Here is a 20046-nt window from a genome sequence, read left to right as displayed (position 1 = left end):
TTTCTCTATGCAGAGTTACCATTTTTTCTTCTTGTTGTAAAAGATTCAAAGATGACATAATTCAAAATCTGTACTTCCTTCCCAATAGTTAGGAGTCATTTTCCAGATTTTTGTCCTATGTAAATAACTGCCCTCCCCACCCACAGGATCAAACCAGACGTACATTTTTTGCAATTAACTTTGTTAACTATAAAGTGGTTTTGGAAAGAACAATTTACATACTATCAGTTCATTTCACACAAAATGCACACACAAACATAAGATTGGCTTTAAATGTCAAATGTAGGATGAAAAAGATGTCATGTTATGTAGTTAGAGTTTAATATATAATAACCATTTCTTGCTTCATTTAAGCTGAAACAAGTTCATACCAGAAGCCAGGTGCACAATCTTTGAGTCTTACTCCTTTAGGTCAATCCACTTCTAATTTCTATCAATTCTATTTCTTAAATATATCCTGATTCAACCTATTTTCCATTCTGACTGCCACCAAGCTACTTCATGTCACATTCATCTACCTCAAGACTACTCAAATTCCTGAACTATTTCCCTACCTCCAGCCTTGTCCTCTGCACTGCAGCAAAGCTCATTTTTCTAAGAGAAAATTCAATTATCTCTGTTAACCTGAGGAAAAATCTCCTAGAACTTCTATATCCACCTCCAGATCTTTGCATATGCTATTTTCTCTCTCTGAAATAGTCTCTGCCTTCCCTCACAGCCTTGCTTAACTTCTAAGCTCATCACTCAATAACTCAAAACAACTTTATCCAGAAAACCTTCCCCCTCTCTAAATCTAGGGGGATGGATATATCTTCATGAGTTTCCAAGCACTCTATATTACTCCCACTACATATCACTGCATATAACTGATACAAATTTATTATAGCTATAATTTATAATATAGAGGTATTTATCCATATTCTAGTAGATCCCAAGCTGTGTTAAGGCTGTTTGCCACCATAACTATAGTAACTAAAAAAAAAAAAAAAAAAAAAAAAAAAAGTTTAGGCTGCAGTTGGGGGAAGTTGAAGTTGAAGCTGGCAAGCACTTCACTTTTTAGTGAGGAACACTGATAATTAGTCCATCTCTTTTACTTTTTAAAAAATATGTAGTTTATTGAGAGATAATACATGTACAAGAACCACTAAGTTTATAAGTGGGTTTTAGTGTAATCACAGAGTTGTACAAATACTGCCACAATTTTAGAACATTTTCATCACCCTAAAAAGAAACACTGCACCCAATAGATGTAACTTCCCAAATCCCCTCAACACCTCAGCCTTTGGCAACCAATTTACCTGCTTTTTGTCTCCACAGATTTGCCTATTCTGCACATTTCCTATAAATGGAATCATACAATATGTGGTCTTTAACTTGGCAAAACGCATTCTTAAGATTCATCTTTGTAGCAACAATCAGTACTCTATCCCTTCTTATGGCTGAATAATAGACTCTGATTCCAGTGACAAAGTATATACCACTTTATCTCCTCATCAGTGGGTAGATGTTTGCACTGTTTCCATTTTTAGGCTATTATGAATAATGATGTTACAAAAATCGATGCACAAGTTTTTATGGGGTTAAATTTCCAATTCTCTTGGATATAGAACTAGGAGTAAACTGCTAGGTCACATGGTGAATCTACATTTATCCTTTTGAAGAAATGAGATTATTTTGAAAGTGGCATTTATATTTTATATTACCACCAACATTAGCACATTTTATATTTCGACTAACAGTGTATGAGGGCTCCAACGTCTTTATATGCTAGTCAATATTTGTTATTATTTATTTTATCTACTATACCCATCCTAAAGGATGTAAAATGAAATCTCATTTGGTTTTGATTTGTATTTTGATTTGATATGACACATAAGTAATTTCATTTTACTCAAGACTCTGAAAGAGTACTGTTTGGTATCTGTTTTATTTAAAAATGCACCTTACCCCCAGCACTTAACAGTGTCTGACACAAAGAAGGCCTTTAAAATTTGTTAAATGAATACACAGATACTATTATGGATTTGAAATTATTTCTTTTTTAGATCTAAGTGTGATGGGGGAGACTGATCATGTAGAAGAAATGAACGAAAAAACAAGAGAATCCTGTAATTTTAGCTTAGTAAATGGAATACTGATGATATAAAAAATAAGCTATGTATCACATAAAAAGAAAACTGTTGAAACTACAGGAATGAATGCTATTTAAAAAAAAAAAAAGGCATAAGACCCTTTAAGAAAAACAGATCAGAAAGGGAAACTGAACAAGGGCATTCATATGAAAACAAACCAGGAGAAAACTGGCTCATAAAAGACTCAAGACACCTGTGGATAAGTTACCTGTAATTAGCATAGCTTTCTCAGGGTTGCCTTTCCTGACATTTTGGGTTAAGTCCTCCTAATAAAAAAAACTTTCACCTCAACCCATATCTATGCTCTAGCACTTACGAAAATTATGATCATTTGTTCATATTGCAGCTTTAACTAAGTTGTATGCCACTTCCAAGGAAGGGCCTGTTTTTAGAAATAAGTACAGTCCTGAATATACAGTAAACGATGAACTGTATAACTACTGCATGAATGAGCTGATCATTAATTTAAATGAATAATAACACTATATAAATGAAGAATACAAATGTTAACATTTTAATAACTTACACAATTTAGAACCTTAGAACTACATCTTCTGTAAAGAAAAACTTTTTATCCTTTCTCTTCATCAACCACGTCTTTGAATAAAATACAATTTTATGAGAGAGAGAGAGAGACAAGAGAGAAATAAAGCAATAAAAACATTTTTCTATGGGTGACTTATAGGAATGACATCATCACATGAATTTAACAGCTGTATATCAGCAGGGGTACTTTCTTTCAAGGTTAGTCTTAAATTATGTGACATAATAGAAATTTTACTGAAAATGTCTTTTGTATAAACAAGCATTAAAACAGCATATTATTTGACCAAAACATATAAGAAACTATACCAAGAATAAAATGTAATAAGTGAGCAAAGATGTATATAGTGATAAAATTCACATAACACGAGAAACTAGAAAATACACTAAATGTTGATAATCAGAAGACTAAAAAATAAATCTGGGGATGTGTATTTCCATATACAGAGGAATACTATGTAGCCATTAAAAGGTAAAATGTATATTATAATGTATATAAATGTATATTAAGTATTTGTAAAGATGTATAATTTAAAAAACAGATCATACATTAGAAAACTGGGTACAATCATATTTATAGAAAATCACATACTTGTACAGAGACGTATAAAAGGAAGTTTACCAGAGTTTTAAATGGGGCTACTTCCAATCCTGAAAATTTGAATAGCACTAAATTTCTTCTACGTTTTTCTATGATGCATTAATTATTCAAATAATTATTTTTCTTGAGACTATAAAAACATTTTTATTTGGGTTAAAATACATATACATAATAAGCAAACCTAAAAGTAAGCTATGTGTAAAACTAAAAAAAAAATAGAAAGATCATATAAATGTAAGAGTAGAAGGTGCTGAGACTTAATGATTACTTACTGCATTTTCATATAAGATTAAAATAAACAGATCAGAAATTTAAAGACATTTTAGTGTTCAAAAATGGTTTAAAGAGTAAATAGCAATACACATTTTTAAAGGAAGACCCTTGATGTTAAGTCTTTATGTAGACTGCTCTGTGTACTTGGAGAGGATACAAAAATTGCTGAATATGTCATTTGTTCAAAACTTTTGAGTAAAACTACAAATTAACATGTACTGGAGAAAAACAATAACTCAATGAAATGCAGTACCATGATCTGGGAAGAGCAGCAATGAAACCTTTTGTAAAAAACATAAACACATACACGCACAAAAAAAAAATTCAAATCACAAGCTATAACACTGAGTTGTCTCATGCAAAATCGAGAACCCAAACAAAGAATACACATGGTTCATCATAAAGAAATTCTGAAGAATACTTAAGTCCAAATAATGTAAAAAGTGTTATTAAAATAAAATCTAATCTCCTTATGACATTTTAAAAATAACTTTTTTAGAAAAATCACTTAATTACTGATACTAATTATGATACTATCATGTTCTATTATTTCCAGATGCAACTCCAAGTGACTATCATTTTCAAAATTTAAAAACTCCCCTGTAAGAAAAAAATTCTCAATACTAGGATATTCAAAAGAATGTTCTTAACTTGAAGCTCTGAAAAAGTTCTAGAAATGTTCCAAGCAAGAGGACAATAAAACACATACAGTATGTTTACTACAAAATAAAGGTAACGCACTTATATTTTTTAACAGTCCGAAAACATACTTTCCCACATAGTTACTAGTCTTGAAGAAGATATCAATTTGCTCCTCACAAAATTTAATCTCTTTTGTATTACGTAGTACTAAAGAAAATGACACAAACTTTCTACAATCTTATGATTTTGTTAGAAATCATACTGAACTAACAAAAAAAGTAACTTAAGTTCAATATGAATGATACTAAAGACTGTTATTAAGTGAGGACCTCTGGGCAGAATATCCACACACTCAATGCTTGTACTTAAACAGATTACTAAAAAGGTGACAGCTGAGGAATACTTCTTTTCATGGTTTCTACTGAATGTCATTTCAGAAATGCCTATATAACACATGACAACATGGAATGTCTCCACCCATGTTAAGTGCATTTGAGTCAAGCAAGTACTTAGAGAAATAACACAGAACTGGCTTATCTTTATATGGTTAACCAGCACAACAACGAAAACAATAAACAACCAAAATACTAATGAGGTCAGAAAATAGTGGCATACAACAATCCATAGTGAAAATATTTAGAAAAGAACCTGTGATTAAAATCTCTTAAATATATACATTGCATCTAAAGTTTTTACGCTAGGCATTCCTCTACTAAACAAACACCCAAGAATTTGTTTAAGGAAATTGATTTTAAAGTAAATTACATAAACTAAGCAAAGTTCTATTTGCATTGGTAATCAACAATTTGTTCCATTTCTTAAATATTGAATTTTTTCTTGTTTATTTATTTATTTATTTATTTGGTACCAGGGATTGAACCCAGAGGTGCTCAAACACTGAGCCACATTCTCAGCCCTTTTTTGTATTTTATTTAGAGTCAGGGTCTTGCTGACTTGCTTAGGCTGGGTTTTGAACTCCAGATCCCCTTGTCTCAAGACTCCCCAGCTGCTGGGATTACAGACATGTACCACTGGGCTCAGCAAATCCTGATAAACTTTTGACTGTAATAATGGCTGCCTAAAAGTAAATTGTTGGCATATGCTTTTTTGTTAGAACATTTTTAATCCTCTTAAGTGCTATTACATTTATCCAAATTGCCATCATTTTGTTTTCTATGTACTCTGCTATTCAAAAGATTACATTATGTTCAGCTTTTTTAAGTTAATAAACATTTATGGTGTACCAGCTAAAATAAAATGTAGATACCAAAGGGAATTTAAAGAAAAATGAATCAAAGTCCCTATTTTAAGGAATTCACTATTTTGTCTTATAATAAGATATACTAACAAAACAGGTAGTGTATAAGTGCCAAATCTATGATTTAAACACTAAGAGAATCACTGTGTGCCCTAGTGGTCAAGCAAGTTCACACTTTGGGCTTTAAGCTGTACCTTAATAAAAATAAGCTGGAAAATAAATTTCAGAGGAAAATAACATGTGCAAAGCCTTATGGAAGTAGTAATATGGAATAATATGATTCCTAAAGAAAGCCAATCTCCTGAATCCCTTCAGATAAATTCTTTTTTATTCCTGATTAGGTGACCAGGGACCCCACTGCTTGCACCTTGATGATCTATCTTTGCCACCTGTACTCTACCATGCCCTACCCCAAAAGAGGACGCAGAGAATCGTATTCAGATATGTTTACCCTTAGTTACTCCCTATTTCATGAAAACACATACAGAACATCCCTTATCAATCTATCAACAGATTGATATGTAAGTTCCAACTATCCCCTATTTGGACATCCTTTTGTTGTTGTCAGAATATCCCTTTTCCTTTATGAAATGATGACTACAGTTATCAGGTGAACAAACTGTTTTTAATGTTCTCATAGTCCAAAATAAAAAGGCTATGCTCTTTTGGTGACTGAAAAAATTTTTTAAAATATAATGGTTCATGAAATGTAAAATTCAGAGAATCAATTATTTGATGGGGAGTAAGTAAATCCCATTTCACATATTTATCAATAAGAAAATTTTACTACCTTTTCCAAATTAAGAATTATATTGCCTAAATTCTGCAATGAATGGATAATTCTTATAACTTTTGATATAATAAGTCTCCTAACTAAAATCAAATATCATTAACATTAGAATGTTCATTTTACTAACTCAGAAGTCATTTTAAATAACTATCGGCATTTTATGCACTGTCTCAAGTACTAATTATTAATGTCAGTAATCTCTGTATTGAAAGTAAATTGCAGGGATTAAGCTGAAAAGTGGTGACAAGATGGAAATGGTTTTTTAAAATATTTCTGATATGAACTTGTCTATAATTTACCTCTAAAACAAATCAAATATGTACATGTATGTATAAAAAATTTACTGTGAATGGGTACAAAAAGCACTTAAAGTAGTAATATAAATTGTTACTAAGATTTTTTAAAAAATGAAAATGTTTTAAAACTAAACTCTATGTCCTGAAATAAGAAATATTTTATTGGTACTTTAACTTCCTCTGCAACTTCCCAAAGAACCTGCTAAATACTCTCCACATAATGATCAATCAAAAAACAATCTTGGAAGTTCCTAAAATTTAGGCAATTTTGAATTCTAAGGTTAATTTAGATAGTACACTACTGCTTTTCAACTACCATCAAAAGGCCTCAGGTGTTAACTTAGTTAAAACAAAATAGAGGGAAAAAATTAACTGTTTTTCATTTCAATCTCTGCTAAGGTATAGGGAGACCTCTGACCACTAATCACCTTCGTAATGACTGAAAGATTTAAGAATGCTTTCTTTTTCAGACTTAAAAGAGACACCTAGAATAAGTTTGGGCTCTGAGCTAAGTCTGCAGTAGAATTCCAGCTCTGCTAGTTACCTCGAACAAGAAAAAAAGAAGGCTGTGAAAATTAAAAGGTAATGTTTGTAAAAGCACCTCTCCTCAATAAACCCTATGATAAGTTATGCTATTGCACCTTAGTACAAACTAAAAAACAACTGGTGAAGGTCTTCAAGCCCTTCAAAAAAGTATATCAAAATGCTTATGCCCTGTCTTTTCAACAGGATTGTGGAACCCCACAAATTTTCAAAAGAAATATAATAAATGTAATAAAAGATGGCAACATTTTGCAGGCACAGAGATACCTTTGGGAAGTATCAAGGAGTAACATGTTATAGTAACAAAACAATGCTTTTCTCTTCCCTCTAATAAAAAGGTTTCTTAAGTACCTATCTTTTAAAAAAAAATCATTTAAGTAGATTTTTAAGTACAGGTACTTATGTGAATAGTACCTGTGAAACATGATAACAAATGGATGATGAAAAAAACTTCCTCTATTCCATCCAGTGTTTCTACCAAGCTATACTAGAAAATGCTCAGTCACAGCTTGAAATCATACTGTAGCTGAAGCACAGGAAAGATGGGCTTGGTTATGACACTTCAAAGACAGACCACAAAACTGTTGCCAGGAAGCACACAGGCAGCAACTGCAGAGAAGGCATTGTAACAGCAGCAGTGTAGGCATTGGTGCTCTATCTGCACACCCAGTACGTGGCTAAGGTTAGTCAGATGTGAGGGGCCAATTTAAGGCTAGGAATTTGTGTTTTTAAAAGAACGCATTTAGGCTGGGTGAGGTGGCAAATGAGGCTGAGACAGAGGATCACTGGTTCAAAGCCAGCATCAGCAACAGCGAAATGCTAAGCAACTCAGTGAGACCATGTCTCTAAATAAAATACAAAACAGGGCTGGGGATGTGGCTCAGTGGTTGAGTGTCCCTGAGTTCAATTCCCAGTTACACCCTCCCCCCAAAAGCATTTAGGATGATTTCAACTAAAATTTCGAAGAGTCATCAACATAAAGTATCACAGTTTTCTAAGACAATTATGTAAAGAAAATAATTTTACTGTACATTCTTTAAGCACACATTTCATATAAGACCTTAATATTTCCCACCCAAAAAAGGTAAGTTATAAACTAAAATTTCTAGTTTTAAATTGATATCTTACACACAGCAATTAAACTATATTCTAACAAGCAATTCAAAATTAACCGCTTCCCAAATCTTTAACACTTTATATCTTAAAGACTATTCCTTTAACTGACAAGAGTGGAGTCACTTATTCAATGAAGAAGCTTCAAATGGCTCCTTTAGAAGTTAATAAAATTTGTATTTTAAGACAAAAAGGACTTAATACTTAATGGCTAGTCTGCATTGAAAAGTAAAAGGAAAACATTATTATAAAATTATAATAGGCTGGTATGGTAGCAGATGCCTGTAATACTAGTAACTTGGGAGGCTGAGGCAGGAAGATCACAAGGTCAAAGGCAGCCTTGTCAACTTGGTAAGGCAGTGTCTCAAAACAAAAATTTTAATAGCTCAGTGATAGAGCACCCCTCAGTTCAATCCCCAACACCACAAATAATAATAATAATAATAATAATTATTATTATTATTAAATAGATTATGGCCTAATTAAACTTTGAATTCTTCTTTAGGACCAAGTTCAGACTTATAAAGTAAGCAACTGATTAATGACTCAATTGGTTATACTATTTTTTTTTATAACTTAACCAAAATTTAAACCGCTTTAGGATTTTTTAATAGGAAGAGACTGATATTTAGAATTTTAAAAAATCTCCAGATATTAAAAATACATACTAAAGATAAAGTCTTTCATTTATTTTGTAAACACACAAGTTCTGGTATATGCAAAACAATATACTAAGCATCTGGATGTGAAGGATTTCAAGATGTATCTCACAACTCATATCTATGATATGAAATAATTCAACAAAATTTTTATTGAGCCAAACTCTCAAAATACAAAAATGCAGAAGACTAGATACTTATTCTTGTAAGTTTCTTACAAATAATATTCAGTAAGAAGTGTTTTAATAACAGAAGATAGGCAGAACATACCCCAGAATAGAGAATCTCTCTATTACCATACTATTACACAAGTTCCAAAAACAGAAAGAGCCCTTCTGGTTGGCAATTCGATTTGAACCTTGAAGAATGACTACGATTTTTATTGGCAAAGAACAAAGGAAGAATATTCAAGTGGTGCAAAATAAAAGGGGGGGGGTCAAGATCTAGTTCAAATGAAAGTTAACCAACCTCTATAAAATAAAGAATACAAAACAATAAGGCTGTATTAAGCATAAGCAAATGAGAGAATGCTTTAAATTCAAGTTTAAGGAGAGGAGTGAACAATCACAGTGGTACTGTTATATATCTTAGATTGAACCAGTAAGAGAAATAACAAAGTTATTACCATACTCTAGGGATAAAATTAATAAAGGGGAAAAAATAAAAGAAGTAGGTTGATAATGGTGGCAGGAAAAGAACTGATGTAAAAGTAATTGTGAAGAAAAGATTGAGCCAGAAGATTGACTGATATATGCAGACAAGAGGCATGAGTAAACAACAACTAAAATGTTTAACTTGACCTAGAGATTAACGACATCATTAACAGAAATAGAGGCATCAATGAGAAGAGCAGTGTTGGTGAGGAAAGATGCTTCTTTTTAGGCTGCAATTATACAACATTAAACAAAATTCCTGACAAGAATGTAAAACTGTCTAACAACCAAATTTACAGACTGGAAAAAGGGAAGTCTAAAGATATGAAAAATATATGTATCTCTAATGTTGAGATAAAACAGATTATAAAACTAAATTAGAACTATGAAAATCTATGCTTGATCAAGTAGAATTGTTTAAAAAAAAATGCCAAAGGTTAATGTAAATGTAGTAGTCATTCTGTGGCAAAGCTGGTGGACCTGCATTCATTGTATTATTACCTAAATATAAGATCACAACACTTAATACTATTTATTTAAAAACCAATACATCAGAAGAAAAATGAGGAATTGGTGATATGCAGAAACATGAAAACTGGAAATTGACTTGGAAACCATGGCACAGAGGAAAAAAGATTTAAGGAAAAATTAAAAAGCTAAATTCAAAATTGTGGAAGAAATCTCAGTCCTGCATTTTATGCACACCAGCAAGGATCAGCAAAAGGCATTCTATATATTCCCTATTAATCTAAATCTTTATAAAGTATGCTAAAATATAATCACATACTGTAAAACTCTACCAGGCAGCTTTAAAATCAGAAATCAATTTTTGCTTACTGATTAAACTGAAATTGTACTCCAGATCTCAGTTCTAAAAAAAAAATCAGAAATTTATATCATATGCTTGATGTGTGCTCTTTTCCAGTTGGGCAGAGAGAAGGAAGGCTACTTTGGAGACCAAGAGAGAAATTTAATTAAAAACAGTACTCTTTCTACTATATGAATGACTTTTTATATAAGAAGAGATAGCTATAAAATAAGTATCAAGACAGCTCATCCAACCAATTAATAAACTTTTAAATATAAGCTCCTTATATTTAAATGCAAGGAAAACATTAGAATAACAAATATGTTTATGGGCTATGAAGTTCCCAAAACATTCTCCTGACAATGAAATTTAGAATATTCTATAAAAACTAAAAAGTAAGTGAATTTTCAAAAAGACTAACCAATAATTAATCTAGGAAAAACATTTCAGGTATTCTATGATCTTATGAGAATTTAAGAAAATGATTCAATAAGTATTCAACAAATCAGTAGGTCATTTTGGTATTAAGTATTTAAAACAAGCAGCATTCAAGAGATTTCTTAAAAGCTTAAAATCGTTTTGTGGCTCTTTACAAAAAAGTTTTTTAATCACCTTTCACTATCTGGTATCCTGAATTTGCCCAGAACAAACTCTATGCACTCAGTTACAAAGAGAAAAAGGTACAAAATAAATGAGAAATCAAAGTTAAGAAAACATAATAAAAATTGCACTGCTTGATCTTTTCAAGGCTTTGGCCTCACTGTTCATGGAATGAGCAAATAAATTACAAAAATGGTTTATGCAAATGGTATATACTTAGAAACTTCTGCTTAAGCAATGTCAACTACAAAACTCCCAATAAAAACTGTATCTACATCACAACAAAATGACTAACCACAGAATTCAATTAATCAAGGAGACAATGGTAAGTCTTTGCAACATGTGCAAAACTGAGTTTTTAAAGAGACCCTAAGAAGGCCATTACCTGTATTCCCTCTTACTATTTAAACCAGTATTATATTAACATAGTAGAAAATTTTCCTCTTCCTCTAAGCCAATAAAATTGGGTTCTTCCATAACAGTAGTTAACTTTAAATTTCTGTTTCATAATTTTAATATATTGACATGAACCATTATCCAATTATCCTGACCTCATACATACAATAAGTCTTTCAAAATCAATTTCATATTAAAACATGTGAATGTTTTACTTGGAAACAAATTTGTAAAGATTTTTTTTTTATGTTTTTAGAATGTAGAGTTATACTGCCTAAAATAAAGTTCAGCCTAATAAAAAGTTTGCTATACATTAGAAAACCTTAATTAATGGAATACAGAAAGAGCCAAAGACCATGTTATATTTTCTCTGGGTGTTACATTCTGAATTCCAGATTTGTTCTGCAATTTGCCAATCATTTCAATCCATCCAGTCAACTCTGTAAACAAAGGCTACATGCCAAGTTCGATATGAGAATTTGATTAAATAAAACTTAAAATGGTCATCATTCACTTAAACAGGAAGCAGTAAAACGGAAAATACCACCACACACCTCTTTTACAAAGGCATCAAGTTAATATTCACGAAATAAAGGCTTAAGTTTTGAATTCTCAAACAAGTTTTTACTAAAGCATTACTCAAAATAACTCTTCGATCTTCCATATATAATAAAGGCAAGTTTGACATTAGCCCCAAAGTCTTTGAAGCCTAAGAGATTTTCTAGTCATTCCAAATTGTCCAATAAGAAAAAAAAAAAAAAGGAAAAAGTCTATGTCATGCCACCTATTACCATCACTTAAAAATTGCTTTTTATGCAGAACTCTACGGGTTGTGTTGCTTTTGGCCTGTTAAAGGCAAAGCAACATTATCTCTGGATTGCCAATAGTTTCTCCTTATTTGGCTAACATTGAGAGATCCCAATCAGACTACTATAAAACTTTAACATGCACAAAGCATCCATTTTGAGAAAACTTTGTGACCAGCTTTCTCCCCCCCTCCGCCCCCCAAGAAAAAACAGAGCTTGGTAATTGGCTTTGAAGAGTGCACGATGTTTATTCTTTTTCTAGCCTCAGTGCACACCCCAGGACCTAGGGCTCAAGGATCTCTGACACTGCGGCAAACTCTTTGAGCACCGGACTCAATATGTTCCGGTCCGGTGGTGGGCAAGCCCTTTGGGAACGCTTCTTTACCTTACACAATCCAATTTCCCCTCTTTCAGCCAGTGCAGATCAGCTAATTACACCCCGTTTTCCCCTCCCCAGTGACCAAGAGCAATAAAGGAGAAAACAGGAAATCGTTCGCTCAGGGCACTCAGCTTAGGACTCCTAATGACTATTATTATCATCATCACTTGTAATAAGCCCTAAAAAGTACAACAAATCCAATGCCCACCTACAAGCCAAAGACGTCCATCTGCCCAAGCGTCCCTAATGTCCCTTGTTGTCGCTTTCTTCAGCACCCCCCTCCCATATATCCCTGACACTGGGGCCGGCACACCCCACTACACCCCTCCCTGTCTCGACCCCAAACACCAGACATATGTCCACAAACGGCTCTGGAGCCCCAAGAGGATCGTAGACCCCTTTCTCCTATGGCCCGGAAATCACCCGGTTCCCAACTCCAACAGCAACCGGTCTGAAGGGGGCCTCAAACCCAGCGCCCTCGCTCCACTAGTCCTCTTGCCCTCTCTCTCTCGGGAAGCCGCCCCCTCACCCGCAGCTGGGAGTCTCCCGCCGCCCCCAGCCTCAGGAGGTCCGTGGACGAGGGGAGGCCTCGACGTGAGGCCGACCAGGACCCTTAGGATCGCAAGACCAGGCGGCGGGACGCACAGACCTGATGGAGGGCAGTGAGTCCGTCCACATTGGCGTAATTGATGTCGGCGCCGCGGTGCAGCAGCTTGAGAACCTCGTCCGTGTCGCCGCTGGAGCAAGCAGCCAGGAAGACGGCGCCATCGTCGAACTTCACCTTGGTCTTCTGGCGCTTCACCACGGGAGGCTCGAGGTCCGTCTCCGAGCCGATCCAGCGCTTCAGCTGCTCGTTCCGCTTCTGCTTCGCGTCCGCCATCTTCATCCCCTCTCCTGCCGCCGGGTCTTCTTATCGCGAGGGGGGGGAGGGGGAGGCGGAGAGGGAAGAGCGGGGAGTCAGGGGGTGTGTGTCTGTTTCTATGAGTACAGGCCAGAGGAGGGCTGGGAACCAGGAGGAGACACTCGAGACTTCCAGTATCCCACAGAGCACTGGGGCGGCGTGCCCGACCGAGCGGACCTCCCTTCCTACCACAGAAACCCTCCCGCCCCCAGCACGGCCACCCGTCACCGGCGGCCAATCTAACGTAACTTCGCGAGATCCGGGCAGGGAGGCGCCCTTCGGCCAGTGCGCATGCGCTCTGGACCTAGACCCGCCCCAGGAAGAGCGCTCCCGCGAACTGCGGCGGGGGCGGTCCAGCCACCGGAGGGAAGCGGGTGTGGCCCGGGCAGCCCGGGCTGTGGGGGCCGGGGCCAACCTGGAAGGGAGGAGGCAGGGAAGGAAGGTTGTCCTGCCCAGTTGAGGGTTCCGGAAGCCAGCAGTGAGGCTGCAAGGCTCTAAAGGGCAGACCTGCCTCCGGGGCTGTCTCAGCTATGCTGGGTCGTTTGCTCAGGGCGGAGGATTTTCCTATTGGCTGCGTTATTTGAATGGAATAGAAGATAGGTCGTGAATTAGGTGCTTGTGGTCGCGCTTTCTGAGGAACTCAGAAGAACTTGAGCACCTTATTATTGATAGGCACGTTTAAGAAAGTGGGGTCTGTGTTGCTGCCGGCTTTGGTGGTAGTTACCGAATGACCACCTATTGACAAAGGTTGACCTGCGGTAATTGCAGTGGCTTCCTGCCAACACCCACTGTAGAAACGTCTTTCCTCTTATGCTTATTTGTTATTGTTTTGGTTTTCCTCTCTCTTTACGCTTATAGTAAGTCCCCTTCCCCTTCCTTCAATGCTTTAAGCCTGTGTGGCACTACCAGTGAGCTTAGCTCAGCCTTGTTAACTGGTCCTGACCTTTTAAGGGATTTGTGGTTCCAGCTCCACTGCTTTCTAAGGAGGAGTAAAGACCCAGTTGCGTTTACATTCAAAAGGCATGTTAGTTCAACTGATATATATTGAATACCTACCCGGCAAGCCGTGACTTAGTAGGCACTGAAAATACAATGGGAAAAATGACTTCACGTGCTCAAAAAGACTAATTTATCTTCATCATAAAGAAAGAATTTTTAACTTTGCCTTGTATGACCACACGCGCGCGCCTACACACAATTCGTATTACTGATGCCTTATGAATCATTTATCAGCAATCACTACCGAAAGATTTTTTTAAATAACCCCTTGTTATCCACTATTTTTAGCGCATTCAATGTCAAAGTGAGTTATAAAACTTCACCGTTCAAAGGAAACTGAAGGATCATCTGGACTGAATCCTCAACGTACTAGTTGATTTATTTAATTTTACTGAGGAACGGGGTTAGGATCCATTCAACAACAAATATGCACCTGTTCTGGGTCAGGCTCTGTGTGTGTGTGTGTGTGTGTGTGTGTGTGTGTGTGTGTGCCCGCGCGCTGGAGATACAGCAGTGAACAATTATGCCTTTCTTATTCTCAGTATAGTGGCTTTTCCAGCACACTACATTGCAGCCTATCATATTAAGAAATAAAATAATTGAGTAAAATATGAGTAGGAAATCAACTGCCTGTAAAACTGAATACTCTGAACTGCAATTACTGGGATAGTAATAGAATCCAAGTGAGGATAAAAAATATTTCCTTTGAAAATACTGTAGAAACAGAAAATGAGTGTAGCATAGTAAAATGCACTATTGTGTCTTCATAAGATACAGGAATGATAATATCAGCCCTTTGTATAATGATGGCTTTTGGTGCTGAGGAATTCCATTAACTCTAAAATATAAAATTCCGAACCACAGAATACACTCTCAGAATTAAAAAAAAAAAAATTTAGATTGCCTTCTCAGCTTCTCTGTCTCCCTAGAAAAACTGATAGTTTATTCCTATTTTCCAAGAATGTAATGATCTATTTGGTAATTTTGAAAAGCACTCTTGGAATATAGATCAATATCTCAAGTTTTCATATGAGCAAGAGGAATTCAGTGGGAAGTCTGCCATTTCAGATTTATTTATTGTAATAAAGAAGCATTTATTTCAGAATGTAAAGTTAATAAATAAATACGTATTAATAAAACATAGTTAAGTCTGATTTCCAAAGGTACCAGTTAAAAAAAAAATCCCAAACCCCTGAGCTGTTGACTTGTGCAAATTTCACTGCATATAGCTTTTCTTCTACAAATTTAAGGATCAGGAAGCTCTATATTAATGTCATTGAAAATACTCTTTATTGCCACCTGTTTTGTCTTTTTAAAAATTTTTTTGTTGTAGATGGATATGATACCTTTATTTTATTTATTTATTTTTAATGGGGTGCTGAGGATGGAATCCAGTGCCTCAGGTGCAAGGTAAGTGTTCTGCCACTGAGCCGAAACCCCAGCCCCCTGCTTAGTCTTTTTAGGGAGGAATTTTTTTTTAAAATGTTGATGAATTACTGAAGACCTAGGGCTAGTATCAGAATAGGCAAAACTTTTTATTAGAATATACACAAAGAAATCACTTTGTATTACCTTAAAAGCAGATGAAAAAATTGGACAAGTAACAAATATTTCATTTCTTAATGGCCTGTAAAAGTAAATTGAAATGTAAGAGTATATTTTAGCAATGTTAAGGCAATTTAAATGTTAAAATAGAAGTCCAAATGAAACTATGTTTATTAATTTGCCAATTTTTTTCCTGACAAATCATTAATCCTGATGGGGTTTTTGTTACATGCACAAGGCTGTCTGAATAGGATCTTTACACAATTTTTTCAAAAAGATTTATTACACTAAAAATATCCTCTACTAATCATTAATTTACTTGTTGATTATGACCAATTTAAATAATTTTAATAAAGAATAAATTTATATTAGATGCTTAAGCAACTTAGACTTTTTTCCTGTAAATACTTTTTTTCTTTATCACCTATGAGCTAGAATCCAGAATAAGATATTAAACTTACTGTTATGTTTATTATTAGCAAAATTACAAGAGTATATAATATTAGGCAAAAATTTTGTGTTTGTATATGTATTTATAGCCTTAGTTTAGTAACAACCATATAGTGTGGAGATTTATTACTATCATATTAGAATGCTGAACCTAAATCTGAAATTTTAGTTCATTACAATGCAGTCTGTGAATACAGGCCAAGAAAAGGATGGAACTGGAGACTATCATGCTAAGTGAAATAAGCCAGTCCCCAAAACCAAAGGCCAAATGTTCTCTCTGATATGTGTATGCTAACCCACAACAAAGGAGGGTATAGATGGGAATATTAGAAGTTCATTGGATTGGACAAAGGGGAATGAAGGGAAGGGAAGGAGGATGGGAATAGAAAAGACAGTAGAATGAATTTGACATAACTTTCCTATGTTCATATATGAATAATGACCAGTGTAACTCCACATCTTGTACAACTACAAGACTGGGATCCTAATTAGAATAAATTATACTCTTTGTTTGAACAGTATGCCAAAATAGACTTTACGTCATATATATCTAAAAAGAACAAAGGAATAAAGAACTTGAAGAAAAGTTACAGACTATAGCATTATAAGGTATTTACTGTCAATGAGGAAGTTCACCAAAACCAATAATGACCCATCCAAACTTGATTTGGACTCCATTTCTAAACCAATTCTGATTGGATCATACAAGGTCAGTCTCACTCCAGACCCAATAGTTCCTTTTACAACTCTTGACAGCTTTGTTCTAACTCTTCTGGGTGAAATTTCTGCCACATCTGACTTCATCTCAAGAAATTAATCCTAGCATAGTACAATTAGTGACTTGGTATTTCCATGGAGTAACACTGCCCCCCCACCCCCACCAAAAAAAAAAAAAAAAACTTGGGAATCAGATGAGTGTCTAGCAACAATCCAAAATGCAGGCATAGTGCTGAAGAGATAACTTACTACTACTGCACATGACTCCCAACCTGCATCATGTTCAATGTCAGAACATTACATGACCATTTATATGAATTATTTAGCTTAGTGTGTCTCAAACTTTTATCACAATTTTTGCCAGATTCAAGAATCAAAACTATTACTATTTACTTAATGTTTTCTTTAATCTTTTAAAAACTTACATGGAGCGGCTGGGGATGGGGCTCAGCAGTAGCTCACTTGCCTGACATTTGAGACAGTGGGTTCGATTCTCAGTACTGCCTATAAATAAATAAAATAAAAGTCTATAAACAACTTTAAAAATATTAAAAAAACTTACATGGAATTAAAATAAACATTTTGTTTTGGTAATTAGAAAACATTTTCAATATACATAAAAGAAGACCATAAAAACAAAATATTATTCTACATTCGGGTGCCAATCAAGAATTTTAGCCCAAGACTTAATCTCAATTTATATGAAAAAGAAAAATTGGTAAGAGTTGGACATATTAACCTCACAACTAAAGACTTTTCTACTTAGCATAATCAGAAGATAGGATATTGAGAAGATAATAACCATTTTGCTAAGGGGTTCTCTGTTATTTTAGTGGTGTATCTACCTAGAGAATTGCTTCATGTGCCACAAATCTAGATGTCTCATTCTTTGGGAAACTGGCTGACTACAGTTACCATGTATAATAATTATGATTAGCAAAGGTTACAGGAAGAATCTTGGTGGTACAACTGCCGCAATTAAGGAAGGCAAGCAATCGAAAGACCAATTTATATGAAAGTATATTCTTTGAGAGAAAACCTAAAAGCAACTTCAGAATGAAGGGTTATGTTCCATAGCACTGAAATCATCAGAACAACTGAAGGCTTCTCCACCATCTGAAAAGAGAATTTTAAGTGCGTAAACTCCATCTTGGGACACCAGTATTTAATTGAGGGATCCATTCAGTTGTTCTTCAAATAAATTCTAGGAAAGACTTCTAAATTTCTCTGTAGACCAGAGTGTAAAATTTTGACAGAGTAAGATAGTGAGAACATAAATGTGCAGTGGAACAGATATAGTATCCCTAATAATGAGGCTAATTATACTCAGTTTTGGCAGGTGGGAATGATATCCATTTCCTGTGATTGTTTTAAAGATTAAACGGATAATGTATGTGAGAAAGAAAAAAGTTAATTTTTTTTTTGTTTCTTGTCTTTGCCCCTTTTCCTTCCCTCTTTTAAGCTGTTAGCAGCTCTGCTTTTCTGCCTCAGGGCTTGTTTGTCGCAGGGAGGAAAGCAGAAGTTGCTTTCAAAACACTTTCCTTCCTAGCTTGAAATGGCCTTCCCCAAATTTCTCTTTAATAAGAGTTTAGGGATGGTAATGTGGTTAGAATTGGTATATGAGATGACTAGAACCTTATTGAAATTACATTTGTGTAGTATTAGAGATCAATAAAAATATTTTCTAAATTTATTTTTCTCACTTAACAAAAATATTGATTCATAATACCATGGAATATTATTTTTATTTAATGTAAAGAAGAGGGAACCAAGCAGAAGGGTTCACCCAAGCCATCCCTGGATGCTGCCATGGGATATCAGTGAGAGTAAAACTTGAAGCCTCGCTTTTGGACTTGTGTAAACCTGAGCATAGAGCCTAACTGAGCCTACCCAGGTTTCTGACTTATGGAACTGTGAGATAATCCATGGATATTTTTTTAATATGCTTGTTTAGCATAGACACAAAGGATGAGACACAAAGGATGAGAGAAAAGTCTATGGGCCTTTTGAACATAGAGGTTTGCTTTCTTATATACCTGTAAGTGCCTCTAGAATTTGACAAAATCTCAAAGTAAATGACTGACTACCACTTCAGAGAGGCTAGAGCCTAAAAGCCTGAGAATCCTACTGAACAAAAATAGTTGTTCTACTGATGTGGCTAGAAAGTAGAGTTTGGTATATCTCAGGTCAGTCAGTGGATATACTTTGATTGACATCTGTTATTTGTCAATCATTATGTTAAGTTCCAGGGACACAAGAATGAATGAAACAGATGAAGTACCTATGATCAACAAGTTTACATTCTATTGGAGAGGAACAGAAAATGAACACGTTTTATACTTGGTCTTAGTAACACGAACACATTTTAATTTAATTTATTTATTTTTTAATTGAACCCAGGTGTGCTTTACCACTGAGCTCCATCTCCAGTCCTTTGTATTTTTTATTTAGAAACAGGTTCTTGTGAAGTTGCTAGGTGTCAAACTTGAGGTCTTCCTGCCTCAGCCTCCCCAGTCACTAGCCATTGTGCTTGGCTATGTAAACACATTTTAAGTGAACAAATTCAAATACTGGTAAAATGTGAAGGAAAAAAATTACGACGAGAAAGAAAATGACAATGACTGAAGTTATTGGCAATTTAAGGAATACAAAGGTTGCAATAGAGACTAATAATCAGGAAAAGTCTAAACTGAAAGTATATCAGGTTTTCTGAGAACTGACATTTATACAAGGGTGAGATTCTTTACAAAAATGAATTTAAAATGCAAATATACAATTAAATGCAGGACTTTGGGAGAGATGCATTCAAATGTGAAGGCCTGAGGTTTCATAGTACATCTGTCCTTGACTGTGATTTGAATGTTAGAGAAGACTCTTAAGGAGACCGTGCATGCTAGGATAGATGTGCATAAGTGTACAAACACATACAACGCGTGACCACA

The 20046-nt window shown here is 34.9% G+C and overlaps 1 protein-coding gene across 11 annotated transcripts in view; it reads right to left on the bottom strand.

Annotated features, from left to right (window-relative positions):
- Positions 1 to 13567, bottom strand: part of Ppp1r12a (protein phosphatase 1 regulatory subunit 12A) — a 137142-nt gene extending 123575 nt beyond the window's left edge. For all 11 annotated transcript variants that reach the window (XM_026396973.2, XM_026396979.2, XM_026396986.2 and 8 more), the window contains exon 1: positions 13142 to 13567. In XM_026396973.2, the coding sequence (XP_026252758.2) occupies positions 13142 to 13378 (237 nt within the window). In that variant the 5' untranslated portion in view covers positions 13379 to 13567. The remainder of the gene's footprint in view (positions 1 to 13141) is intronic.
- Positions 13568 to 20046: the final 6479 nt, after the last annotated feature.

The sequence above is a fragment of the Urocitellus parryii genome, chromosome 5 (assembly GCF_045843805.1).
Source record: "Urocitellus parryii isolate mUroPar1 chromosome 5, mUroPar1.hap1, whole genome shotgun sequence".
NCBI classification, from domain to species: Eukaryota; Metazoa; Chordata; class Mammalia; order Rodentia; family Sciuridae; genus Urocitellus; species Urocitellus parryii.
This window is presented reverse-complemented; position numbering and strand designations above follow the sequence as displayed.